Source organism: Acanthaster planci, linkage group LG02, assembly GCF_054643075.1.
Source record: "Acanthaster planci isolate LZ-2023a linkage group LG02, COTS_SCS, whole genome shotgun sequence".
Lineage (NCBI taxonomy): Eukaryota > Metazoa > Echinodermata > Asteroidea > Valvatida > Acanthasteridae > Acanthaster > Acanthaster planci.
The window spans coordinates 35,563,289-35,589,695 of NC_141778.1; the positions used below are offsets into that span (position 1 = coordinate 35,563,289).

The window sequence follows — 26,407 nt, forward strand, 5'->3', positions numbered from 1 at the left end:
CTAGTTCTGGTGAGCCGTTTGTGGGGAGGGTGGTTGTCACTGAGACGAAAGTGATTCCCTCTGGCCATGAGGCTGTAGTGCCAGGTGCCATTCGTAGGTTGTGTGAGGTTGTTCCGGGGCCAGTGCTCATTGAACCTGTAGAGGGTGGTGGTGAGTTGGCACAGCGAGGTTTGATTCTTGCGAGGTCGTTGGTTGAGAGTGATCAGGAGGTACTGCCGCTGCGAGTGCTTAACCCTAACAGGGAGAAGCGAGTTGTGCGACAAGGTACCACTATAGGAATTGTCTCTCAGGTGGAGATTGACCAAGGTCAGAGCACCCCTTCAGGAGGAAGGGAGGCCGATCAGGAACTTCCGGAGCATCTTCAGGACTTGTTCGAAAGAAGTGTGAAGTTTCTGAGGGAGGAAGACCATCATATGGTAGAAAGATGTCTTTCTGATTATCAAGATGTGTTTTCTCGGGACGATCGAGATATTGGTCGGACAGATGTTGTGAAGCACAGCATCAACACGAATGATGCAAAGCCAGTCAAAGAACGACTGAGGCGGTACCCGAAGGGGGACCAAGAAGAGATCATGAGGCAGGTGAGAGACCTGGAGGGCAGAGGTTTGATTGAGCCATCGGACAGCCCGTGGGCTGCCAATGTTGTCTTGGTTAGAAAGAAGGATGGGGCGAGGAGGCTGTGTGTCGACTACAGGGGTTTGAATGCACGAACCATAAAAGATGCATACCCGGTCCCTCGCATAGATGAGACATTGGACGAGTTGGGCGGCTCTCGGTGGTTTTCAACACTCGATTTGGCCTCCGGCTATTGGCAGGTTGCCCTTGACGAGGACGCCAGCCAGAAGTCAAGCTTTGTTGTGCGCAACGGGTTGTATAGGTGGAAGTGTATGCCATTTGGCCTATGCAACGCCCCGGCGACTTTTGAGAGGCTAATGGACAAGGTGATGGCAGGTCTCCAATGGGAGATTCTCTTGATCTATCTTGATGATGTAATTGTCTTCGGGAAGACCGTGGAAGAAGAGATACGGCGTCTCAGGGTGGTGTTCGAGCGGCTGCGCAAAGCTGGACTTAAATTGAAGCCCAGTAAGTGCAGTCTGTTCCAGCGGTCTGTGAAGTACCTCGGCCATATTGTGTCTGCCGAAGGGGTGGCGACCGATCCTGAGAAGGTATCAGCGGTGGCTGATTGGCCGGTTCCAAAGTGTGTCAAGGAAGTAAGGAGCTTTATAGGGCTCGCTTCCTATTACCGGAAGTTCATTCAGGGGTTCGCGGAGATTGCATCTCCGTTGCATGAACTGACGAGTAAGTCACGTGAGTTCCTGTGGACGGATAAATGCCAACGTGCATTTGAAGAGTTGAAACAGCGACTGCAGTCGAGCCCGATTCTGGCTTATCCGTTGGCGATTGGTGACTACGTCTTGGATACAGATGCGAGTGGTGATGGGATAGGGGCAGTGCTATCCCAGGTCCAAGATGGAGAGGAGAAAGTGGTGGCCTATGCCAGTCGCAAGCTGAGCAAGGCTGAGAGAAACTACTGTGTGACCAGGCGAGAATTATTGGCTGTAGTAGTTTATCTCAAACACTTCAGACAGTATCTGTACGGCCGTAAGATTACAGTGAGGACGGATCATGCAGCTCTGAGGTGGTTGCTCAACTTCAAAGACCCAGAGGGCCAGCTTGCGGGGTGGCTACAAGTGGTGTCTGAGTATGATGTGACAGTTCAGCATAGGCCTGGTCGCAAACATGGCAATGCTGATTGCTTGTCCCGTAGGCAGTGCAAGCAGTGTGGACGTGGTGGAGACCCTGGTAAGGTGTCTGGAACTGTTGAGGCTGGGGAGGGTTCTGTTGATCCAAAAGAGTCCGCAACAGAAGTCTCAGAGGTCGTTGGGTCAGCAGTGAGAGGCATTCTTGCCAAGCCTGGTGTATCCCAGGAGGATGTAAGGAATGCCCAGATGGCAGATCCTTGTTTCAAGTGGCTGATCGAGTTGAAGGAAAGTGGAAGCGGTTGGCCAGATTGGGTTGAGGTCTCGCACACTTCCAAGACCAGCAAGACCCTGTGGTCTATGTGGGGTCAGTTGGAGGTGCGCAACCGGCTATTGAGTCGAAGGTGGGAGTCCGACGATGGAAAGTCAATTCGTTGGCAGTTGGTACTACCAGAGGAGTACCGCAGGGATGTGGTCAATGAGTTGCATGGTGGTAGTGCTGGTGGTCATTTGGGGCTGAGGAAAACACTGGCCAAGGTGAAGTTGCGTTACTACTGGCCAGGAATGACTGCCGACGTGAGATCACACCTTCGCTGTTGTGAATTGTGTCAGAGGCGAAAGTCGCCATCGAAAAGGAGAGTTGCTCCTTTACAGCAGTACCGGGTGGGTGCCCCTGTTGAAAGGGTGGCCCTGGACTTGCTGGGTCCACTGCCCCGGAGTGACAGTGGAAACGTCTGGGTTCTTGTTGTGGGTGACTATTGCTCCAAGTGGATGGAGGCATTCCCGCTTCCTGATGCAAAGGCGGAGACGGTTGCAGCAAAGTTCGTTTCTGAGTTTGTGTGTCGTTTTGGTGTCCCCCAGGAACTTCACTCAGACCAGGGGACAAATTTCGAGTCTGCAGTTTTTGCAGAGATGTGCCGACTTCTTGGGATTAGGAAGACTCGGACGACGGCATATAATCCGAAGTCCGACGGCATGGTTGAACGTTTTAATAAAACGTTGGTGAACATTGTCTCCATGTTGATCGAACCAAAGAGGAAGCAGAGGGATTGGGATGAATGCCTGCCCTTTGCAACCTTTGCATACCGTTGTAGTCCGCAAGAATCTACTGGCGAGACGCCTAACATGATGATGTTAGGGCGGGAGGTGATGTTACCAGTTGACCTGATGGTAGAGTGTCCTGAAATTGAGGATGCTGTCGAGACTGATTTTGCTTTGGGGTTGCGACAAAGGTTGCAGGAGGCTCATAGCCGGGCCAGCGAGTGCCTCAAACAGAGTATCCGTCGGCAGAAGCGGAACTACGACCGCAAGGTTTCAGGAGGGGGCCTGGAAGAGGGCCAGTTTGTCTGGTTGTTTGATCGTTCCAGGAAGAGGGGCGTGTCGCCCAAACTACAGCTCCGCTGGAGGGGGCCGTACTTAGTCGTAAAGAAGTTGTCAGAGGTCACCTACCGGATTCAGTTAAAAAGGGGAAGTAAACCCTTTGTTGTTCACGCAGATAGGTTAAAACCCTATTGTGGAGACAAGCCGCAGCCGTGGGTGTACCAGCCAGGTACAGTGACAGAAAATTCAGGGGGTGATGCACCTGAGATTGCTGAAGTCCAATCCGCAGCAGGTGACAAAGAGGAACCTGGTGGTGAGGAATCAATGTTGATTCTGGAAACTAGCCAGGAGGAACCCGAGGTGACTGGTAGTGAGCCTCAGGTTGGAGTTAGGGAAGCTGAGGTCCCTAGGAGGTATCCTAGGCGGGAGCATAGGCTCCCAGTGAGATATCGTTAGAACCAAATGTCGGTTGAATTGTTTACTCATTGTTTCTTTGTAATTTGTACCTGCCCACCCACCCCTGAGCGGTAAGCCAAGAGGGATGCTTGCCGCCACTCTTGATGATCCTGTTCCGGGGTCTCCAGCATCAATGCCTTCTTTGAGTGTGCCCAGCGATGCTGAAGCGGAAGATCCAGTCATGGAGCAGGCAACGCAGACGACAACAGAGCCACAGAGGAAGAAGATGAAAATTGCCCTCATCGAAGAACGACACTTCAAGTTCGTCTTTCTAGATGGCCAGGTCGTGCGACGGGAGGAAAGCGTCCAGCTGTACAACAAGCCCGTCGATGCTGACCAGTTCAAGCTGGACCAAGCCGACTAAAACGTCGCTCCTACCGCTGAAACCCTCATTGGGAAAGGCAATGAACACTTAAATAATAGTTTGTAAATTTCTTAATTGAACCTTGATTGCTTATAACTGTTTATTACTCCTTTTATAACTGTTTTGTAACCTTTTGCTTGAGCCAAAGAGAAAGAAGACGTTCATATTTTTGCATGTTAGGAAAAAAAAACCTTTATTTTTAAGAGAGAAGAAAAATATATTTATTTTCACATGGTTTTACATTTATGTACTTTTACCTCATGTATTCCAAAAGCAAAATTGGAGTGTTTGCAATTCCAGTAAACCTCATGTATTCGGGATATTATAATTAGATAAGTCAACCTCATGGACCCCAAAATTATAATTGTATAAGTAAACCTCTCCACGATGTACCGCGAGGTTTATTAGAATGTATAAAAGACTTAAGGGTCCACACTGTTTCTTTATTGATTTATTTAAGCTGTTCAGGCCGGGACGGCCTAAGCTTAGCTGGGTCCTGTGTGGCGAAACAGCCTGTGGACTGACGCAAGTTTAGTAATACATGTCTGGTTCCCTGACGCGCGGCGCATCCATTGGCGCGTAGTCAGTAATTTGGTAGTTAGTTCGTCTCCAGACGTCGTGGTAGAAGCATCGCAGTGCAGATAGAGCGAAACGCTAATTCAGCCTCACACACAGCTGGCGGGTTGTGCAGCGCGGTGTTCGGCGATCTGTCGAGGGCAGCGAGCGGTGAGACCTCAGAATATTTGTCAGCAAGCTATCACTTATAATAAGTGGGATTGAGTGTCAGTTTGGTGGCTGTAGGTTGAGCAAGAGTGGTGTGAGACGCTTAGGCCTGTGTGGCTTGTGCAACAGTGTTCTCACTACGTGGGATTGGGTTGCTGGAAGCCTGTCGGCCTGGTTGCATGTGGTCACACCGAGGTTCACTCGGAGCTCCGTAACCTAAGCCGAAGCTTGCATGTCTTGGGGTTCGCTACGAGGTTACTCCTATGTTTATTGGGCTAGTGTGTGCAGTTGCATGACATTGTTACTGTTGATCATACTAGGTGCCACAGTGAGGGTTATTGTCGCTGTGGGTTACTTGTGGTAATACACGAGGGTTATTACACAGTCTTTATGCTTATGTTCCATGATCACTTGCATAAATTGATTGCTGTGTTGAGGTTTATTAGTCACAGACCTGGATGCACAGTTGAAGCTTATACATGTACTGTGAGGTTGACTTGGGACAATAAAACAGTTGTTGTTGTTGCTCTCCAAGACACTGTGTGTACTGAGGTTTATTGAGATTTACCTGACTTGGTAGATTGGTAGCCACGTTGATTGTCATTCCTTTAGGGTTGGTATATTTCCAACAAACGGACAGGCCTAAAGTCTTCCGTTCGTGACATAATCCCCCCTCGTGTGTACATAGCCGCTCATGTGCATGTGAGGTTTATTAAATAATTTTGTGGGATTGCCCCGCCCGCTGTTGGTGGGTACTTCGGTGTTCGTCGACCGGCGGGCGACGGCGAGTGTCGCCGCCACAATATGATGTTCAAATCAAGCTGATTGGCCGATATTAACGCCCGCCCATTTTAGTGTGAACTTTTTGCTCCCATCAGAAAGGTCGTTTAAAACTGTATTAGAACGTGAATATCCATTAGCTCAATTCCCTCTTCACTGATGAACGAACACCTCATAGACCTTGCGTGAGATGAGGGCCCGCACAGAACCCTACGGGCAGATACCCAGCCTTTGTTGTAGTTTGCGAAGTGTCGAAATTTACTTCAAGGAATTGATATGGATGGATGTGCTGCTAGTAGCGTAGTTGGAACGGTAACATGGATTGTAAATGCAAAATCAGGAGAATTCCACCGCAAAAATACTGCACAATTATTGTCAGTCGATTCTATCTGTGTTATCTTTCGCCTATAATATCTTGTAATGATTACCCGAAGTGTATGTGATTGTTATGTGATGCAGTGCGACATGCATCATTTTTTGTCGTGTCTTGAGTTTCCCGTCCCGTTGAATTCTGCCACTTGGCGCTCTTTTGATGATACAATCGTCTATTCCATACAGGTATATGAGTGATAAACAGTGGCGTTACTGAGGAAGGGGGCGTTACGGACCCCCCACCCCGTGTGCCCCCGTGTGACCCTTACCACTCATAAACTTTATAGGACAAAATCAAAGGCTGTTGGTGTGTGACCGAACCCACTGAGTGTCTCTCCAGAAAAACGAAGCCCCCAATACCCCCTGCAAAATGTAACTCGGCCGTGATATGCCATATTGTTGGTACGATTTTTTGTTTATAAGGGAAGTCACACAGCTTTTACCGTGAGGATATCTGTTTACTTGCTTCAAAATGTCAACTCCATTATCCATGGCACAATACTGGCTTGTGACAATGTCGGTGGAGAATCTTTTTACCTTCAAGTTGCTATTTTGCATTTTTCTTTCAATGGAAATGTAACGCTAGATGCGATTTGAAATTGGAAAAAAAGGAAAGATTTACTGCATGGAATGTTTTCACGTCGATCGTGTTACACCCGTTTCAGACATGCGTTCTAGGGTCGCGCCGACCGGCGTTCATAATGCCTAAAGGTGGAAATTCCACGAATCGTTTCCCATCGCGGGAATTTCAAACTTATTGTCCGGCACCCAATTTTCTATTAATTTCAGTAGTAGGTCTACTTTACGTTTGTCTACGAAGTAGTCAAGTTCAGACCTATTATCACATCTTCTCAATTAAGCCATTGTGGTGGTTTGTTGCGTGAACAACTTCCAGCATGCTTAAGTCAGGGACTACCCAGTAGTTACTCATCGACCACGCACGAGGAGACAAAAACTGTGTATGCCCGCGTCCTTGGGAGTTCCTTTCCAGCCCTGTCCAGCACCCAATCAGGGCGCTGGGAAGGGCTGATGACTTTGCACCAAAGATTGTATAGCGCCGCTGGGCGGCGCTATACAATCTTTGCTTTGCACTGTGATTGGCTACTTTGTGCACGACCTTCGACCGCGAGGTTATCACTTTCTGTCAGCGAAGCATAATTTTAAGTTTTTCCACAAACGAAAGTGTTGGCTTATGTGATAAAAACACGGTCTTGATATAATTACGGTAATTTATCTCCTAAATATCACTGATCACGAGTCTTTGGCGATATATATTTCAAAACATTGGTTATCCTGATCAATTTTAGATGAACTAATAATTTAAATAAAGTGTTGTGAGAAAATTTCAGCAGTGAGGACGAAAAAGAAAAAAATGTGGAATTGATAACGCCACATTGAGTGAACCCGCGTGCCTGGCAGAAATTTACCCACAATGCTCTGCGCGTCGTTTTCTGTGACCCCGCATGACGTTTTCCTATATTCACTGAAATTTGTGCAAGGCCATCAGCCCTTCCCATGGCGCCCTGTTTGGGCGCTGGGCGACTAGGGGTGCAGACCACTAATTCAAGTGAGAATTTCTGACCAGCTCATTAGCATTAAAAGTGCCCCCACAGTATCTTTTGAAAAAGCAGATTGTTTGGCCCCCAAAACGGTGAGATTGTGTAAATCGTTGCCAGGATCAACTTCCTGGGTCTTTGAGCTTTCACATGAGGGCAGAAGGGCTGAAAACTACGGTTGAAAAATGGTCCTAAGTGCCCGAGAAAGTTGAGGGTTGCCACTTGAAAAATGGCTGCAATCAGACTTCGGAAAAATCACTTTTGGGGGGGTGATTTTGTTTTGTGGGAATAATTAAAAATGTAATTGGTTAACCCACAAAAAATTGAAAAGAAATTGAAAGATAAGTGACCAGACAAGAATTTCATTTGTGTTTCAGAAATCTCAGGGATGTCGGCGTGCATGCTATTGGGCCCTGAACGGTGCTGATTTTACACTGTTTTCAATGGGGCTTGAATTAGTGGACTGGACCCCTAGCGAATGTAGTGACCCGGTCATATAGTGGGATAATTGATATTGTTATAGCTGTGCGCAGGTACATTTACACACAACGCAACATACAGGTTTCCACCAAAACGTGCTGGTGGGCAAAGACCTAATCTGGCGGCCTTGATGTATGTAATGCAGTTTGCCCTGTGCGTGTTGTGTCAACAGTCATGTGGTCATAGTGTTGGGGCCTGAAGGGACCACTCTGTGATTCCAGAGAGCTAGGACGATAACGGAGACATTAAGACACAACATGGGTAAGCTATTAGTATTAATCAGTGTGTCCAACGTATCAAGATAAACATGCACACTGTTTTGATCGCTCTCTGGGTTAGCTCAAAGTTTGCTAGACATAGTAATGTCATGTCCATCCACGCCTACATTACGCTGAATCATAGCCTTGGCGGCATGCGATCAATTGAGTGGCTTGACTCGCACATTAAATAGTTTACGTGCAGTAGTTAAGGAGGTACGTAGGAACATACTGCCAGACGAGTTTATCAACCAAGCGACCAGTCTAAATTCCGGGTCAGTTAACGAGGACGTGCATATCGAATAATTATACATGTACATGATATAGGTAGAGCCTAAAGCCTGCTCTTTAAAACAGTTACCCACGTCCCATGCCGGGTTCTGAAACTCGGCTCATTTAAAAAAAACCTTTTCTAGCTGTTCCCATTCAACCTCAACAGACAAACCCCTGCAAGGTAAGGTTGCTGTCATCACAGGTGGCTCCTCGGGAATCGGTCTGGGTATCGCTAAGTCGTTAGCACAAGCAGGTGCAGCAGTAGCGTTAGCCGCAAGACATGAAGAGAAACTTGAACAAGCAAGACTGAAGATTGCAGAGATTGGAGGGAAGGTTATTGCAGTCCAAACAGATGTCTGTGTACGACAGCAGGTAAAATATCGTTTCTAATCAATAATTGATTAAGACAGCAGGTAAAATATCGGTTCTAATCAATAATTGATTGTGTACTCGGCGTATGGATGGAAACACATCATTTATTTGAACTTGTGTTCACAGGGCAGAGATTCTGGTTTTTACTCATGGGAGATCATTTTGTTGACAGGTGAAAGAATTAATTGCAAAGACTGAAGGCGAGCTTGGCCCGGTGGATATTCTCATTAACAATGCTGGAATCGGCTACTACACATTAATGAAGAATTTGCACGAAGACGAGTGGGATCAAACTGTGGATGTTAACTGCAAGGTGATACTTTGATTAGGAGCATATCTTTGGCGACTTCAGAAAATGTTTTTGATCTTTCTGCAGCTTTTATTGACAGGTATATGTAGCAGTTTTTATGGTCATTTATTGCATATATCGTCAATTGCAGGGAGTTTTGAATGGTATTGGTGCCGTTCTCTCTGGAATGATAGCAAGGGGCAGAGGTCACATCGTGAATATCTCGTCTGACGCAGGCAGAGCTGTAAGAAGTTACTTAAAAACTTTTCTTAAACATTGTTTTAAATTAATTCCATTGTCACTTGTGAAGGGAGATTTACTGCAACATTTGTTTTATGTCACTTTTCTGATTGTTGGGTATACTAAAAACTCTACCCTAAGTGATGGATGATTTCAGTCTTTCCCAGGCTTGGCTGTTTATGCTGGAACCAAGTACTTTGTTGAAGGAATGACATCATCATTAAGGAAAGAACTTGTTGGAACCGGCATCAGAGTAACTAACGTTCAACCTGGCGATGTCTCGACAGGATTCAATGAAGGGAAGATGATTGATCAAGAAGTACGTTTGTTGGGTTAACTTGCTCATAAATTAATAAACATTTTAATTCATTTTACTTTCTTTATTCAAGTCAAATTGTAATAAATACAAAACAAGTGCACTCAGAGTGAATTTTTGTTGTTTCATCATTGGTCATTCAAACAGGAACAAGTGTCCTCGTTTTAGTTTCATTTTTACTTTTTCTTAATATTTATGTAATGTAAGGATTGGATTAGTCTTTGTTCGATCGAATTCAACAATGTGTCGATCACATTCACTTGATTGTGTACAACCATACAGACGCCCGGTATATTGCAAAAACAAGAAATGGAATGTTGACCAACCAAGCCAAAGGGCAAGAACTGAATTGACTGTTGGAGATATGGAAATATGAATACATTTTATTTTTCAGAAGTAGGCCTACTTATGTACGTCGTGCATGAAATAAAAACATTTCTTCCAGTTTATGACTTGCGAAATGTTTAAACATATGGAAGAGATGTAATTTTGCTTCTTTAAAGTTACAGTGTAGGTTTGTTGACACAAGAAAATATTAAACAGACACACAAACCTGAATTTTGTTTAAAGCAGAAATGAACAGATGACAACATAAAATTCTGCTGATATAATTCATCATGTGACCGTTTGGAATGAAATTTATATAATATTGATCGCAAAATGACAAAGTTGTGTCATTTATGGAACGTTTGGCAGTTGACGAAATTGAATTATCGTTCACAAAATAATGTTGTAAATGTGTGAAATAGTTTGAACCTAGTGCACCAAAAAAGCGACCAAAGATGAAAATAATGCATGGGATATGAAAGGCCGTGAACTGTTGAGACGAATTTGAAGTTAACCGTTTATGATTTTCCACAAATATAGTTTGGAAATGTACAGGAAAACCGACATTATTTTATTCTTTTTCTTTAGGCAATAGACAAGTATTTGAACCTCGAGTTGGACAAGTACCTGTCTCCAGACGACATAGGAAGAGCAGTCTTGTATGCTGTGACTCAACCCACAGGTGTTGCTGTTAATGAAATACTCGTTGAACCGACTGATTTCCCAGCTGTTTGAATGACATCAAAACCTCATTCTGGTTTTGTTTGAACTATTTCAATTGATCAAATCATTTGGTTCAATCCTTGTCTTTTTTCCGCAAAAGATGAAATTCAAGAAATAGATTGAGACATTTCATTTTAGTAGCACATTACGTCGATTGAGTTTCCCTCAGCAGTGTTATACAGCGTGAAGAATGAAAACGCTAACTTGTCAGGTTTAATCATTTTAAAGAAATGGCAAAACCAAGTTTTAATTGCATATACATGTATATAGAACAGTTTACAACGTTATTAATGTTTGACTTTGATCGAACTGCAACTAAGCTTGCCGACAACGAAAAAACAGCGATGTTGCAAATAATGCAAACTGCTAAGGGAAGTGTGTGCCAACTAGTCGGAGAATAATACCAAGGTTATTGATTGGTTGAAAGTTCAGTTGATAAGGTTGGCATGATGCTCAGTATCTCCATAACAATTCAAGATTGATTGTGATATATTTCAAGAAAGGATGACATTTTCGTCTGCTCATTTGCCTATTTACAAAGTTATAATCCAACACAGGTAGACCTGTATATCGACAAGAGTATAATAAGGTACTCAGTCACCGAAAGCTCGGCAATCGTATATTTCAGAGCACTGATTTGATATTATATTCTTGTCGAGATCACGGTGCTACGCAGCCCTTCCATGTTTCACAGGTAGACCTGTGCTTGGCAGATGGCCATATACACCGTTGTGTATACCTGTCGTTGATCAGTACGCGTCTTCATTGCATTTGTATCCAGTCTGTCGTGGAATTGTGTCGTTGTGCCGTCGTGTTGTGTCATCCTGTCCGTTTCAATTTTACCCTTCTCGATTGTAAAGGGAGATTCAACTAAAAGATAGCCTTTGTTTACTAGCTTGAGATATTAATTAATACATTATTTCTAATCGTCTGTGGCTCGACAGTAAAATTTGATGTACTAGAAGGAGATATTTGGAACTCATGTCCGACTTAAAATGAAAGTTTGAAATAGGAAAAGTATAGTAACGAAAATGATAGGTTGAGAAGATGATGATGCCATGGATGTTGGTGAGAGGCCCTACTCTCCCCTTCCTTGAATGCATCTGGTCTCTATGCAATCCCTCTTGCAATTCTATTGAAAGGTTGGAATGTCCCCCCCCCAAAAAAAAAAGTTCGACCGTTTTCCTAGAAAGCCTGAGTTATTAAGACATAAACTTGATTGATTGTATGATGTTTTACATTGATTGTGTGAATGTATCTCCTTGGGATTGGACAGCACCGACAGGTTTATTCCACATTGAATTGGGGGTTATACAGCCAGGAACCCATGGAAGTTTTTATAAATTGTGGGAACGATTGCATTGATTATCATTGTTTCTCAAACTTGGGTTGTTTATATTTTATGTTTTGCTTGTTTGTTTGCTTTTTTGTTTTGTAAACTTTGCTCATCTGGTAGAGTGTTCACGGATGACAGTCGATGGAAATGCTGATAGCATGAAATCGAATCAGCAATTTGAATTGTAAATGAAAAATCAGGACGTAAAAAAAGATCATAAAATTCAAATTTCCAAAGCGAAAATACCGCATCGAATTGCCGTGTTAACACGGTTCTTCCTCAGTCGACTACACGTGTGATATTTTAAAGTGTCAATTTAGTCTTGTCTTGTAATTTACCTGAAGGTACAGAACGCCATCTGACCATTCAAGGTGATACAGTGAGACATGCATGCAGCCGTCCTAATTTTTTTGCTGTGTGTTAATCCCTTTGCAGTCAGCGCGCTTTTGACGATGCGATCGTCGATTCCATATAGTGTACATGTACCTATATGGGCGTTAACCGGTGGCGTAAACAAGGAAGGGGGTGGTAGGAGCCCCGCCCGTCCTCGAGGCCTGTGCCCCCGCTTCCGAAATTAGAGGAGAAAACCCAGGTTACTGACGGTGAGTGACCGAATCCACGTGCGCCCCTCCAGAAAAAGAAACCTCCAAATAGCCCCCCGAAGAAAGGGAATCCAGTTACGCCACTGGTAATAAAACCTTTTTGCTGATGATTGAAGTCACTCAGCTTTTACCGTGAGGGCATCTTTTTATTAACTAACAAATGTCAAATTTATCATCCACAAACTGACTTGGGATGGTTTTGGCGGAGAATCTTTCAGGGTGTGAGGAGTTCAGGAATTCACCTTGCTGTCGGGCATGTTTCTTCAAAGCCAACGTTTAATGGTATTTCAAATATAAAGAAATGGTAGACTGTATGGAAATTTTCCTCTTCGGTTTATGTGCTTATATTTATGGAGTGACACAGGGTTTTCAAGGGGAATTGCTGCCTGCTTTTGACGGCGAGACGGAATCCAACCGGGAACTTACAACCATGTCTCCGACAGAACGAACGCGCAAATCGGAGGTTCGGCGAAAATGGAAGCTGTGGCATGCGGCCGTACGTCAAAAGCAGGCAGCAATTCCCCTTGTCAGCGCCCCAGATGTAACACCTGCCCCTACGTAGTTAACAGCCCGTCGGCTGCGTACATGCATTACTAGTAATGTGGCTTACTGCATTACATGTCGTCGCTGTGGTAAATAGTACATCGGAAAAACCAAGCGTCGCCTTGGTGACCGCTTTGCGGAACACCTGGTCTCACTGTTACGCAGCACTTTTGCGCGCCGCCACATTCCCTCAGTGACGTAAGCGTCTGCATTCTGCGGAAAGCGTCATCCGATGTACAGCGTAAGGAACTGGAGCGCTGCATCCAGGGGGAATGAACGTGGATTTTTCCGCGTTCGTTCAGAACTGAATCTGCTTGCCCTGAAAAAGGTACTCAGTAACCGAAAGCTCGGCAATCACATATTTCAGAGTACTGATTTGATATTATATTCTTCAGAGTACTGCGTAATGCTCCGGGTTATCCCAACATCCTTTGCTTTGCACGAAGCGCCGGGGGTATGTATGAAAAGTAAACGCAGCAAGCTGGTCATTCGGAAGAATAACTCATCACTGTATTGGTGCGCAGCCATGAAGTCGACTCTTGTTAATACAAGGGCCTTGGGACTTAAAAACTTAGCTTGTATATCTGGACCTCATCTTACGCGAAATCTGCCATCCTGCTCGACGTATGTATCGCAAATCGACCGTAGCGTACATGTATACAAGTATGCATAACTTTTTGTTTAAAGGCACATAGTATCGTTCTGTTACACGAATTTGGTTTTAAAAAGTTTGTGTATGAAAGTGAGATACCTGCAGTTTAATGAATAAAGTCTTGTAATAAAGAATAATTACAAAATGTAAGAACGGAGGAAACGGAATTTCCACCAGTCATGTCGATTCGGAGCGACACGTACCCAGGACTGCACGCTGTGATGAGATCCACATCAAAGATCATTAAAGCGCCGCGTGGTGGCGCAAAATGGAGAACTTCACCGTGAATATACCATAGACATAAATAACCAATGTTTATTCATGTTTGTGGAATATACGTAAAATTCACTGAGAAATAATAAATTTATTATAGAGATCAGTGATAAATGTTGTAATCGCATAGGCACCATTTCAGCAAGCGATACGCCTGCGTAATGCACAGGCGCCGCGGCAGGCACGTGATGCGCCTGTGCAATACCGTGAACCACGCAGGCGTGAGCTGCGCTTGTTGCACATAATGTGAGGAAACCAGCTATTGGTGGTGTGGACAGCAGAGGGCGAACATTGGATTTTACTTTGGAAAGAAGTGTGGGTTTGGTGAAAAATTGTCAGCTAGGGATACACTGTTTCCTTAAAAACTAGTGGCTGTTATTCTCTTAAGCATTTTTGGACTGAAAACCACGGTTTTAGTCATGATTTTCTTAAATTGAGAATTTATAGAAATGTCAAAATCGGAAGGGGTGAAATTTTCATTTTGCACTGTGTATATTGTGTTCAGTCGGACCTACTGTCAGACTGCAAGCGCTCCCGATCACTCCACAGAGCGAAAATGACAGCAGAGGCATATAGGAAGACTACATGGGTGAGCTATCGACTAGTATGTCTAAAAAATCGAGGCACACATGTACATGGTAAAACGTGCTTGCATACTGTTTTGGGTTGGCGCACAATTGGTTTGTACAAATGTCGGGTACGTCCACGCCCGGCCACTGTGACTCTGCAGGGCTAGCCCAGTGGTGCAGTGTGATCAATGCAGTGGTTTAATTCGCACATTGAATAATGTTATTACAATGGAACACTGTTATTGCAAAGGTCTTCGGGACTTTACAAATGACCTTATTTCAGTTACCTTGTATTATCAGTACTGGAAATGAAAGAAAACAAGGACTTGGGATCTAGAGTGGTCCTTGTTTATCAAGACTTTGCGTTATCAGTGCCCAGACGAGTTTATTGAACAAAAAGGTTTCTAAATTCCGGGTCAGTAAACGAAGATGTGTATATTCCTCAACCAAATATATGTAGGGTTATTTAATTTAAAACAGTTACCCACGTCCCATGTCGGGTTCTGAAACTCAGCTCATTAAAAAAAAACCTTTTCTAGCTGTTCCCATTCAACCTCAACAGACAAACCCCTGCAAGGTAAGGTTGCTGTCATCACAGGTGGCTCCTCGGGAATCGGTCTGGGTATCGCTAAGTCATTAGCACAAGCAGGTGCAGCAGTAGCGTTAGCCGCAAGACATGAAGAGAAACTTGAACAAGCAAGACTGAAGATTGCAGAGCTTGGAGGAAAGGTTATTGCAGTCCAAACAGATGTCTGTGTACGACAGCAGGTAAAATATCGTTTCTAATCAATAATTGATTGTTTAAGACAGCAGGTAAAATATCGGTTCTAATCGATAATTGATTGTGTACTCGGCGTATGGATGGAAACACATCATTTATTTGAACTTGTATCCACAGGGCAGAGGTTTTGGTTTTGGTTTTGGTTTTGGAAATGTAGGCTACAGGTAAACTGATATTTTGTTTCGTTTTCTTTAGGCAAGTGAGAAGTATATAAACTCTGAGTTGGATAAGTACCTGTCTCCAGATGAAATAGGCAGAGCAGTCTTGTATGCTGTGACTCAACCCACAGGTGTTGCTGTTAATGAAATACTCGTTGAACCTACAGACTTTCCATTTGTTTGAATCAACCATTGCTAAGTCAACCTTTAGTTTTTGCCCATTTTTGAGAAAGGCTGTAAATGCATCCTACTAACATTCTTAAAGTGAATTCTTTTCTTTTAATCTGATGTTTAAGGACGGAATGTTATTAGCATATTAATAAAAAGTTTCCTTTTTCAGCTGTAATCTATTTAGGTTAGTTTATCAGCACAAATCGGGGATTGATTTATACAAAATAGATCATATTATATGTCCATTCGGTTGATTAGAACCCTCTTTGATATGGCGCGTGATTATAAGGGATGCCTTGAAGTAATGATCGGGAAATAAGGCTGGCAACACAGGCAAAATTTGACTCTCTGACCGCTAAGTGGGATAAAATATCGTGATATGGCCTAAAAAGGAACGAGTTCCTTGTAATTTTGCTTGAATGTAGTGGACTGTATCAGACAGTAATGCGCTTAAATTTTAGCTGGAAAACTGAAGGCAAACCCACGCCGCGTCCGCCTGCAATCCCGTATATTAGCTCAATGCTTACTTCAACATTTTTTCAGGGAAATGTATTTGTGACCCAGAAAGGTAACAATACATACATGTACTCATTTTGTAACTTCAGAAATACCATAATATCTGCTGAAATTGAATTTTACATCTTTGCAAGGATTCGATCTTTCACGTTTAATTGGTATGTTTTCTTACCTTTGCACGAACATTGTTAACGTATACCCGCTGCAAAGTTCAGATGAAATGTTTATTTTGGCCAATTTTATTTCCAAAGTGCAAAATAAACTCTTTTAATATGCACCCAAAAATACAAAAAAATTCTAAAAATTTGTAGGTGGGTGTGTGAGTGGAGTTAATAATGATTTACCAGAATTGATCAACTTGGAAGAATTTCTTAAATGTTTATTTGCAATGGCGCACTTCGACGTTCCGTAGATTTTCTTCGTGTTGTGTTGCTAAACCCCTACGTAGAAAAACTTCAAATCGACTTCGTCAAGGTACATGTATTGCCTTCATTGTACCATGCAGGAAGGAAAAATCCCTTCCTCCATACAGGCTGTTGAACCTTGGTGACATGAAGTTCGTCCAAAATTCAAGACCGAGGGCGTCTGGATATTGGGCAAGATTTCAGCTGAGTGTCCCCGAACGTAGCGCTCTTGAACAAATCTCTGAAAATTCCAAAGAAATATGGCGCAAATCCCAGGGGAGATTTGGGTATATATATATACCCCACTTTTTGACAGGGGTGGGCTATTGAATCCCCCTGCCCCCTTTTGTGGCGCCGTGGTGAAGAATTTTTCGAACTTTCCAACAACCAAAATGTACCGATATTCGGTAGGAGAACAACATTTTAAAAGCCAACACTCTGATCTAATATTCTGCATGTACATCCGTATCATGAACAGCGCCCCCATAGTGTTGTATGGCATCTGCACCCCCCGTGCTTTTCAATGGCCGGGCAAGTCATCAACCCCTCCCACAGCCCCTTCCCCATTTCCAGCACACTGAGAAGGTCAGTGTGGTCACTCACCCTCGGTGGGTGGGGCTGTTGATGGAGGAGATGCTAATAATTAATAATGAATGTCAAGTGATACACTTTATGATGTTCCCGTCCTTGTACAGGTGCGAATGCTTGGATGTGTCGTTGAAGAGGGAAACACAACGCGCGTCGGGTTGTTCTTGAACGACACGTTCAAGCATTCGTACCTGACCAGGGGCGGGAGAGGTCCGACAATTCGTACTCAAGTAAGTTCCCCCAGGGAGATATGGCTGGAGATAAATATCAAGTGAAAAAAACACAGAAAAGCAAAGTATCTGCACGAAGGGAAGACGTTCTGTGGACTTGCCTCTGTCCACAGGACGTTTCACTTTCTCTGAAAAAGAAATTAAGGGGCATTATGGCTAGGGTTCTCTGTCGGAAAAAGAAGATGAACAGTAAAGGAAACATTTTACACAAATCCAGGTGAAAATCGACTTCCCAGTTCGAGAAATACTGAGTATTCTAACTGAGTTATCAACACTAGTATGTGGCTTAAGTATGGGTGTGAGAGTGGGGGGGAGCATTATTTGTTTATCACTGTTCTATCTTCAACAAATCACGTCGCTTTTTCAAGATGTATTTTTTGCGTTGGGGAAGATGTTAATTTATAACGGGTTTTGCCCTTACCCAACGTATGTACACCTGACTCGGACCGGCCAGTCGACCACGGAAAGCTCGGTGCTCGAGTGGTTAAGACGGCTGCACTAGTATAAGCAGGAGGTTGTGGGTTCGAGTCCCAACCAAGTAAGCTTGTGAATTTTTTCGCAAGCTCTCAGACAAGCACTGAGCATACAGTGTTTATCAATACATACGTTGGGCAAGGGCAAAACCGTTATAAATGAAATCACGTCGCCTTGTCCTCCCGCACTATTAACGAAGCGCGACGCACTTATACTTCACCCCTACGCAATGGCTCTTTCACGATCACCTGCAGAGTACTTTGCCTGTTTCATCCCCTTTTCTGCCTCCTAGCCCTTCATCTACGAACCCCCCCCCTTGCAAAAGATAGCTGCAAATCTGCTTTACTTCGCGTAGTGCCGGACAAAGGCCTTTCTGGATAGTGTCTATCAAATCTAGTTCACGGGTCAATCTCGGCGTTGAGAAGTTGCACTCCCTTTGCGTGCCCTCATTGGTCGAGTTCGGGCGGCTTGTTCCCGTATATTCACGAACAGCTCGATTTGATCGCGGGTCGGCCTCTCGAACGCCGTGAACAAACAACCGGTTATCACTGGTAGTTAGTGACGTGCAACATGGCGGCGTCCCTGTAGGCTACGTCATTTGAGAGTTAATGTTTGGATGGGCTGAATTCTTTGATATATAAACAGGAACATTCGTTTCTGTGTTACGGAAAATAATTAATGTTAATTTTGCAAAACTTCCCATTGTCTATGGCTTTGGAAGCCATCTCTTTACTTTTTGCAGCTGTTCAAAAATCAAAATCTCACGAGTTTTCCCGTGTGTTCCTGTAAAACCCTGACGAGGAGGTGGTGTGTGATCCTGTCCGGGAACAGTGTTCTTGAGTCGTGATCCCGCCGTTCGAGCGCGAGAACAAGAAACCCGTGTCAAGAACAGGCCGCTCGAACTCGACCTTTACGTCGCTTTCACCGTCAATCATCATTTCAGTCGTTCGTGTCTCGTCCATGTTATCCGCCCCGAGCAGGAACAAGAGAGGGCGTGTTTTGAAGTGAAATTGACAGTCCTTTGGTACGCATCCACCGCATGGGCCGTTTTCCATTACTCAACTTTGGCTCCGTCTCAGGCTTCAACTATTTTTTTACTACCTGACATGACTTTGAAGCTGTAAGCACACTAATTAGTCTAATAGTGCCACAAAACATCAAATAAGATGTAAGAGAGCAAAAACTTACAGTAATCCAATTCGATTTAAACGCTTCACTGAGGCCCACAATCGGGGATTGGTTTCGGGGACAAAGCCTGAGAGTATTGGAAAACGACCATAGGCGCGCAAGTTTATGGGCGTTTGACGCAGAGCACACTGAGTACACGCAACCGTGAGGAATTTAGGAATGTACATGGTGTCCGCGTGCACGCCGAGCGCGAGAACCCGGTTGGAAAACTTAGTACCAACCAAAGATTGTATAGCGCCGCGCAGCGGCGCTATACAATCTGCGCGGCGCTATACAGTCTTACATTGTCACATGTTACATTGGTTACATTGTCACATGTCTGCTGTGCGGGCGTCAACAGACCTTTTTGCTGCGCACCTCTCTCAATCCCCACCTGAATTAATTTCTGCATCACCTATATGAGTGTAGAAAATGTCTTCAACGCTAACCTTGTTAACCAGCTAATAATGAGAGGGCTAGCGGTTTCAAGTCAGCGTTGTTTTACTTTTTTCAAGAAAATTGGTAATGTTCGCCCTTTTCATCTCTCACACTTCTGTTCCTTTCGCTTTCAGCCGTTTCTTTTTTTTCATTTTTTTTCGGGGGGGTGGGGGTGGGGTAAACACCCTTTGTCTATCTTCGCTATGCTGAAATTAATACCACTTCATTCGATTTTTACGACTTTAAATCTCGTTAATGAAAAGAACGCCCTCAACGTTCAGATTGATTTTTTTAGGAGACACGTGTACATCGAAGCTTGTGGCGTCACCAGATACAAAGCAATCGGTCACGACTCGCCGAGGCGTTACGTATTCTCATAAAAATCAAACAAATTAGTGATTTCAAATATTACCTGACCTGAAACATGACCTACCCAGAGCATGAGTCAATCTATTTTTTTTGTTGGTAGTGGTGTGGTGTTAGGAATACCTTAAGTGGCAGATTTCATACTGAAATTCCCCAATTTCTGGAAATATCTGCAAATGATCGTGCGTTTATTGTCTCTATTGTAAAAAATTAAAAATAGTTTCAAATAATTGTAAAATTCCAGTCATCGTTTCCAAACATGCGTATGCTTTATCCTAGAACAGTTGAGATTCCTATTGATAGAGGAGAAAAGGTAAAATTGTTTAATTTTAGGGTTATACGTTAAAATCGTACAGAAACATGCCAAGTTACAAAAGACAACGATTAAAAAAAATGCCAAAAATAAGGTCCCACCGAGATTTGAACTCGGATCGCGAGATTCAGAGTCTCGAGTGCTAACCGTTACACCATGGGACCAGCTCGGGCGGCGAGGGAATTTTATTAAATATAAATATTGAACAACAAATTTTTAAAAATGTATACGTTTTTGTTGATGGCTAGGACAATTTTACAACGGGAACATTTCTGATTTTTTCAATTTGCATAATCACCACTAATTCTCTGCGGAAAACACAAACTCTGCAAGAGTGGTGGTTGACAAAACGTCGCGCAAGAACCATATATGGAAACGACCCGCTGAAGAACGAGCCAATCAAGATCTGGCTATGACAAAGAAAATCTGCATATGTAATAGCCTACCATAAACATTGAACAGGTAGGCGAGGCATTTAACTTGTGCTGTCTGACTAGGCATGTCATGCATAACATGATTGTGTATCATTGTGACGTATTTGGACGGGAGGTACTTTACTTGGGTCACACAAAATCTGTCGTGGGGTGTTGGGACTCTATAACTTAGTGGGGTGTAAACGAAACCTGTGTCAACTGTGGAATGCTGAAGTTGAGACGCAAGAATGCCACATTCTTCGCCCTGTCTGGCTTTGATGGCAGTCCTAACGCAGTGTAGAGTTTAGGCCACTCAGGTAAGGAAACCAACAGTTTAATCGGGGTTTCTTTCGACAGGATACGGACATGATTGAAGTTCTCGTTCAGCTGGGCAGAAAAGTTCTGCAGCGCAGACATTGCCACTGAATGGGTGTGTCATATTGTTGTGGGTACGTAGATTTTGTTAGCAATTTACTGTCATTGGCCCCCACATAAACATGTTCCATTTTTACCGCTCTGAATAACGACATTAGTGAGGACTATTGCTCAAGTGTTTCTAGTTTGATCATGACAATTATGAAATTTATATTGCTCATCTGATGTTGGGTTTAATGGTTTATCAAATGCTAGACGATAGGCAGACATTGCAAACTATTACCGATATCGGTGGCAGTGAACTTCATAGTCATGCATGTGACCATTTAACATTTTAATAAGTATTCACTATACAACTACTTCAACTTTTACAGCTGCTTAATTACTGAAATATTCCTAAAATCGATTTTTGACCCAAGGATAAATTCATGTCACTGCAATTGCAAGTCCAATGATTTGGAAATCATTTTTGATGCTGTACTTCCAATGCCTCCATTTGATCACTTCTGTTAGTAGGATGTCAACTTGGAGGGGTCTTGCGGAACACTCTGTGCTGTCTTTGCTGGGATACTGGTACATTTAAGTGTTTCAGATTTTGATTTGGTTTTATTTGTAATATTAATAATATACACATAATTAGAGTCCCTAACCACACAGTTCAAGATACCTTGTTGGTAGCTTTCAGATGTTTAAAAGATTCATGCTACCTGAGTATTTCAAGAGTGTTATTGATTTAAGATTTTCAAGAGTGTTTTCAATTTTCGCCACTTCTTTTTGTTATTTATAGGATATATACATGTATGCACCTTGTATGCATCATTTTGGCTTGACAGGTTTTATTCTGTCATTGCATGGCTTTGTATTATTTTGATCTGTTTGTTTTGATGTTTTAATCTTTTTCTTCCATTTTTGTATAGAAATACATATATAACAACATTACAGTAAACACTAAGGTCAAAAAGCTCACCTTTAATTAATGGTCACAAGGCACAAAGCTATATTTATCAGATGATGTCTGCATTAAAAAAATTTAAAGATAAAACCTAAACCTTAAATACTGAACTTCTCTTTAGTTTTGGGTTATTAATGAGGTTTCAAGTGTGAAGGTGTTCATTTGATTTGTCTCGTAATGTAGTGTTTGGCAGGTTTGTATTATTATGGTAGTAAGTAAGGCACCACATGTGCTGTAGTGTGTAAGCCACCATCATCATGCATCATATAGGATGACTCATAGATTGTCACTCTTGTGTAGTTTTCTCAAGATGAGGTCATACCAGTCGGACTGCTCCACTGATATGAACCCAACCAGCTATAAACGGAAACTCCCACTAATGCTGCATACAATAACTGTTTCATTTCTCTCTCAGTGATGCATAATGAAAAACTGCTGTGGTATGTCTGAAAGATTTCTGTAATTTATAAATTTGTTTCACCATGAATGGTGATTGATTTTTCAGCTATTTATGTACAGCAGTAATACACATGGGTGTCTGGCTTAAATATTACTGAATGGACCTATGTGTGCTTGTGTTGTGTGTGCATCTGTTGCCACATGGACATCAAAGTATAAGTGAATCTGGTAAGTGCAATAGCAATTGCAAGTATTCTGTCAGAGGGGAATGTGGAAAAAGGAGCTTAGCAAGGATTTGTTGATGAACATGCAAATTTAATAAATCACCAGCTGAAACAATGGATTAGGAAACTATTGTTATTATTTCTTGTTATTGACATTGCTGACAAAGCTTTCATGTTGTTTGCTTCAAGGAGTTTATCTGAAGGTTATGTAATGACAACTAACTATTTACATTTAATTTTAATTATCAGTTGTAACTTGTAAGGTACATCACATGGTATTATGCTGGTGTCTTTTTAATAAATACAAGTTTTGTGCACTTCCAATCACTTTCATGTACGAAAGTATTCATTGGGATAGTGTTGATTGTGGGAACTTACTGAGGAAGGAACACAGTTCATAGGTCACGTTACAGTACAATCAGAACAATGGTTAATGTGCATTGCACACACTGACTCCATGTACATAGTAATGGAATGTGCCAGAGACCCATACATTTATACATGTATAGATAAGACCGTAATAAAGACAGCACCACTTGACTGAATACTCATAACTGTGGTGACATTTCTTAGAAACACGTCACCTCAGTCTTTTGAAAAGACTGCACATTATACCTGTGTTAATGGGGAGAGGTGTACAGGGAACTATAAACAGGACTTTGCTCAGGCTGAAACCAGCATGTTTTCATATGTGGAAAATAAAATACATTGCATTGTGTAAACATGTAGCTGCTCACTTAAATCAGAAATATGGATATAGGTTTTATCTTTCATCGAGCCAATGCGGGAATCATACATTTACATTTATACATATACATGTATGTACATGTACATTGCTGTGTGTAACCTCAGTATTGTCAGAAGTGAGATAGATTACAAAAAGTATTTTAGGAATATAATTTGCTTTCTTTTGTTATGTGTAGCTCAGTGGTATTTGGAGAATATGGCATCTGGAATGTTGTAACACATCAGAAGTGACTTCACATTAAGTTTCATGTGTATTATGGTACACACAGTTAACATGAACACATGTACATCTGTGCCATATTTTGTCCTCCAAAATCCTTCTGGCAGTTTTGGAGGATTGAGGGTGAATAGCAAAAGTGCTTGGCTGATTGCAAAGGATGTCATGTGTGAAGGTCTTGGGTTGGATGTTGTGTTGTTCTTGCTCAGTCATGCATAAATTCAGCCCGATATTCCTTTTGAATCAACTGCACCACTCCAGAATGCCATTTGCATTGCCTCAACATAATGACAGGAATTGCAGGAGGATTTTGAAGGATCGAGGCAGTAGGCACACCTCCACCTAACATTTTCAAGAAAATTTTGAAGAATTGAGGGAGAATCCAATTTTTCACCCCCAAATTAGAGGATTCTGGAGGATTGAGGAGGGTCCCTTGCAAAAAGGGCCTAGGGGATTAGGGTTAAGATTTCTGTGGCTGACCTTGCAAACTCCCCAGTATTGTTGGGTGTCCTTCCATCAAATCAAGAAGATTACCACTGCATAACATGATTGTTGCATTCAAGGACAATTTTTCCTGTATCAGTTGCATTAACAATTTTTTTTGTTGCACAGGTTCTACATTTAACTTTTTTTTATTGTAAAGAGCTATTCAATTTGATGAGAAACGTATTTCAATTGATGATTCTGCTATGTCTGCATATTATACACATACATGTAGATATGCATTCCTAAAAAGTTAGCGTCAGTCACATATTTTGTTTGGATCCTGTTCTGAAAATGGAAGTTGAAAAAATTGTCCGAAACTTGAAACAATTCATGCAAAAGGGAAGGAAACAACTTGGTGCCGGATGTATGCGGTGTCTATTTTTATATTGAAGGAGCCAATAACAATACAAACGTACTTAAATGGAGTTGCAGGTTTCAGTTTTGGAATTCATACATGTACCACTGTATTTATCTCTCCCTGTCTAAATGAATAAAACCTGACAATGCGCTACATGTATTGGGAAATAAATTGATTATTTGTCCATTTATTACAGAGTTCACTGCAATCAACCCCTCACACGTACATGAACATTAGATGGTCTACCAGTGATGTGAGAAGTACACCATGGCATGCATCCAAGTTGAGCCAGTAATAATTCAACCTGAAGCTGTAGTTTGCACAGACAATGAGAACAGAGATGAGCCACCGAGTCCAGAGATTCTTCCCAGCTTTTTGAAAATTTCATATCCACGGCTGGACCTGTCTGCACTCAGTGAATGTAAATTTGCTGAGGTAAGTTAGAGAACATTGTTGATGACCCACCTTGTGGGTTTGAGCATACATTGAGAATGTACACAGGTATAAAAGGAGTGCAGATGTCAGTGATCGAGACTTTCATATTGTTATGGAATTTCTTGTCTGATTTGAATTTGCCCTATATATTGTTCAGTGCTGGACTACCCAGAATGTAAGAAAGTCTGGTTTCTAAAATTCTTTGTCACGTTTCATGTTGATATGACTTTATGTTGGTGAATCATTGAGTAAGGCAATGGATTTGTGCATTCTATTCATATTACCGAAAGAAGAAAAAAGAAAAAAAAAAAGAAACAAATTATATCGCTCCTCCCTTTAAATTTATTTTTAAATTGAATTTTTTCCAGCGAAAGCCAAACATTATCCAAGATGGTCCTTCAGTTATTGTGCAGTCATTGTACAATATGCCTCTTACTCCTGGAGCTTTCGGTACTCCGACAGCGTTAGAATATTTAGCAGAAGAGATTGAAGTTTCCTGCTCAGAAGATGGTTTATGTGACACTGAAGTCAATAAACTCACATCAAAGTTGTGTAAGTCTCTATTTTGCTGATTTTTAGTTTCAGTAAATACTTAAGTGTTGGTTGAATCAGACCTGCACATTGGTACACTTTTGCTGGTTTTCCCATGAGAAATTCATAAATCCTTTCAGTTTTCTTTATGGCTGCATAAAAAGAAGAATAAAATCTAGGAAATATTTTTTGTTTGTGCATTGTTGATGTATTGTGCTGTTGTTTTTATGCATGTGCTGAGAACGTAATGCAGTAGCTTTGCATTGTCTTTTAAGAGCATCCTGCTGTATGCTTATAACAATAAGATAAGTACCAGATACAGGGTGATATTGAAATCTATGAAAACAATGATGGAAAAAGCCTTACAAAAGGAAACAAGACTCTACATGTAATACTTGAAGGGCCATTTCAATTTCTCTTTTGTCCTATTGAAAGGGCTTTTTAAAAATTCACATTTTTAATGCCTTCCGTGACAAATTAGGGTACAATGTCTTTGCACAAAACACTGTTCATTTTCAAGGTTTTGTGTTCAGATTTACCCAATATTCGCTCATTTAAAATATTTATGAGGAGACTTTGGCCCACCATCCAACTGTCATGTACTAAAACAACAATGAATCAACAAGAAAGAAACAGTGAAGACAGCAAAACATCTAAATTCTGGCACCCTTTAGAGCAGAAAAAGCTGTAATATTGACTTTCTTCCTGAAATTCATATCAATAATTTTTCTCATGGATCTGCACGTTTGCAGTGCCCTTAAAAGTGGAAAACAAGTTGAAAAAAGTTAAATGGGAAACACAGGGGCATTTACAAGAACTGCATTAAAAACGAACCCTAGACAAAGTTATCATGAGTGAGTGTGAACAGTGCATTGCATTTATAACTCTTCCATCTGCACTTTGATTATGTACATGTAATTCTGGCCTGTGGATAGTCATTGGCTTTTGGTCAGAGTTCAAGATAGTGGAAATGACATCACTATCTTTAGATCTGACTTGTCATGGACTTGATTCTTTAACTGAGCACCCTCCTGTAATCATTGTCCTTGGGGATACAAGTACTTTGTAAACAGAAAATCTGCAAACACATTTCTTACCACACTTGTCAGGAGGATTACATGTATGGTATGTCATTGCCAAT

At 42.3% G+C, this 26,407-nt stretch overlaps 3 protein-coding genes and 1 non-coding gene across 7 annotated transcripts in view; 3 read left to right on the forward strand and 1 right to left on the reverse strand.

Annotated features, from left to right (window-relative positions):
• The first annotated feature begins 7,740 nt into the window (after nucleotides 1-7,740).
• Nucleotides 7,741-12,154, forward strand: LOC147800197 (uncharacterized). The gene is made up of 6 exons (XM_087133060.1): nucleotides 7,741-8,012; nucleotides 8,448-8,653; nucleotides 8,826-8,966; nucleotides 9,094-9,186; nucleotides 9,340-9,501; nucleotides 10,414-12,154. The coding sequence occupies exons 1-6, from the start codon at nucleotides 8,009-8,011 to the stop codon at nucleotides 10,558-10,560; spliced, it is 753 nt and encodes a 250-aa protein (XP_086989186.1). The 5' UTR covers nucleotides 7,741-8,008; the 3' UTR covers nucleotides 10,561-12,154.
• Nucleotides 12,155-12,294: 140 nt separating this feature from the next.
• LOC147800198 (uncharacterized) lies at nucleotides 12,295-16,538 on the forward strand. Of its 2 annotated transcripts, none has more exons than XM_087133061.1 (4): nucleotides 12,295-13,357; nucleotides 14,460-14,543; nucleotides 15,086-15,291; nucleotides 15,500-16,538. In XM_087133061.1, the coding sequence occupies exons 2-4, from the start codon at nucleotides 14,540-14,542 to the stop codon at nucleotides 15,644-15,646; spliced, it is 357 nt and encodes a 118-aa protein (XP_086989187.1). In that variant the 5' UTR covers nucleotides 12,295-13,357; nucleotides 14,460-14,539; the 3' UTR covers nucleotides 15,647-16,538. The 2 variants fall into 2 exon arrangements, with proteins under 2 accessions (XP_086989187.1, XP_086989188.1); XM_087133062.1 differs by lacking the exon at nucleotides 12,295-13,357 and adding an exon at nucleotides 13,364-13,483.
• Nucleotides 16,539-20,221: 3,683 nt separating this feature from the next.
• Trnaq-cug (transfer RNA glutamine (anticodon CUG)) lies at nucleotides 20,222-20,293 on the reverse strand. The gene has a single exon. It is a non-coding gene; the product is annotated as a tRNA-Gln (tRNA).
• Nucleotides 20,294-20,611: 318 nt separating this feature from the next.
• Nucleotides 20,612-26,407, forward strand: part of LOC110985944 (uncharacterized) — a 31,450-nt gene continuing 25,654 nt past the window's right edge. Inside the window, exons 1-3 of one of the 3 annotated variants that reach the window (XM_022247428.2) lie at nucleotides 20,612-20,859; nucleotides 24,497-24,735; nucleotides 25,104-25,287. In XM_022247428.2, coding sequence (XP_022103120.2) covers nucleotides 24,568-24,735; nucleotides 25,104-25,287 — 352 coding nt within the window. In that variant the 5' untranslated portion in view covers nucleotides 20,612-20,859; nucleotides 24,497-24,567. Of the gene's footprint in view, nucleotides 20,860-20,888; nucleotides 20,992-22,288; nucleotides 22,497-24,496; nucleotides 24,736-25,103; nucleotides 25,288-26,407 lie in introns of those variants that run through there. The other 2 variants (XM_087132902.1, XM_022247429.2) reach the window with 2 other exon arrangements.

What these genes read in the sequence shown, in the direction of transcription:
- LOC147800197 (XM_087133060.1), top strand. An exon ending in ATGTCTGTGTACGACAGCAG is followed by an intron (nt 8,654 to 8,825) that starts GTAAAATATCGT and finishes TTTTGTTGACAG; the next exon opens with GTGAAAGAATTAATTGCAAA. An exon ending in CGTCTGACGCAGGCAGAGCT is followed by an intron (nt 9,187 to 9,339) that starts GTAAGAAGTTAC and finishes GGATGATTTCAG; the next exon opens with TCTTTCCCAGGCTTGGCTGT.
- LOC147800198 (XM_087133061.1), top strand. An exon ending in ATGTCTGTGTACGACAGCAG is followed by an intron (nt 15,292 to 15,499) that starts GTAAAATATCGT and finishes CGTTTTCTTTAG; the next exon opens with GCAAGTGAGAAGTATATAAA.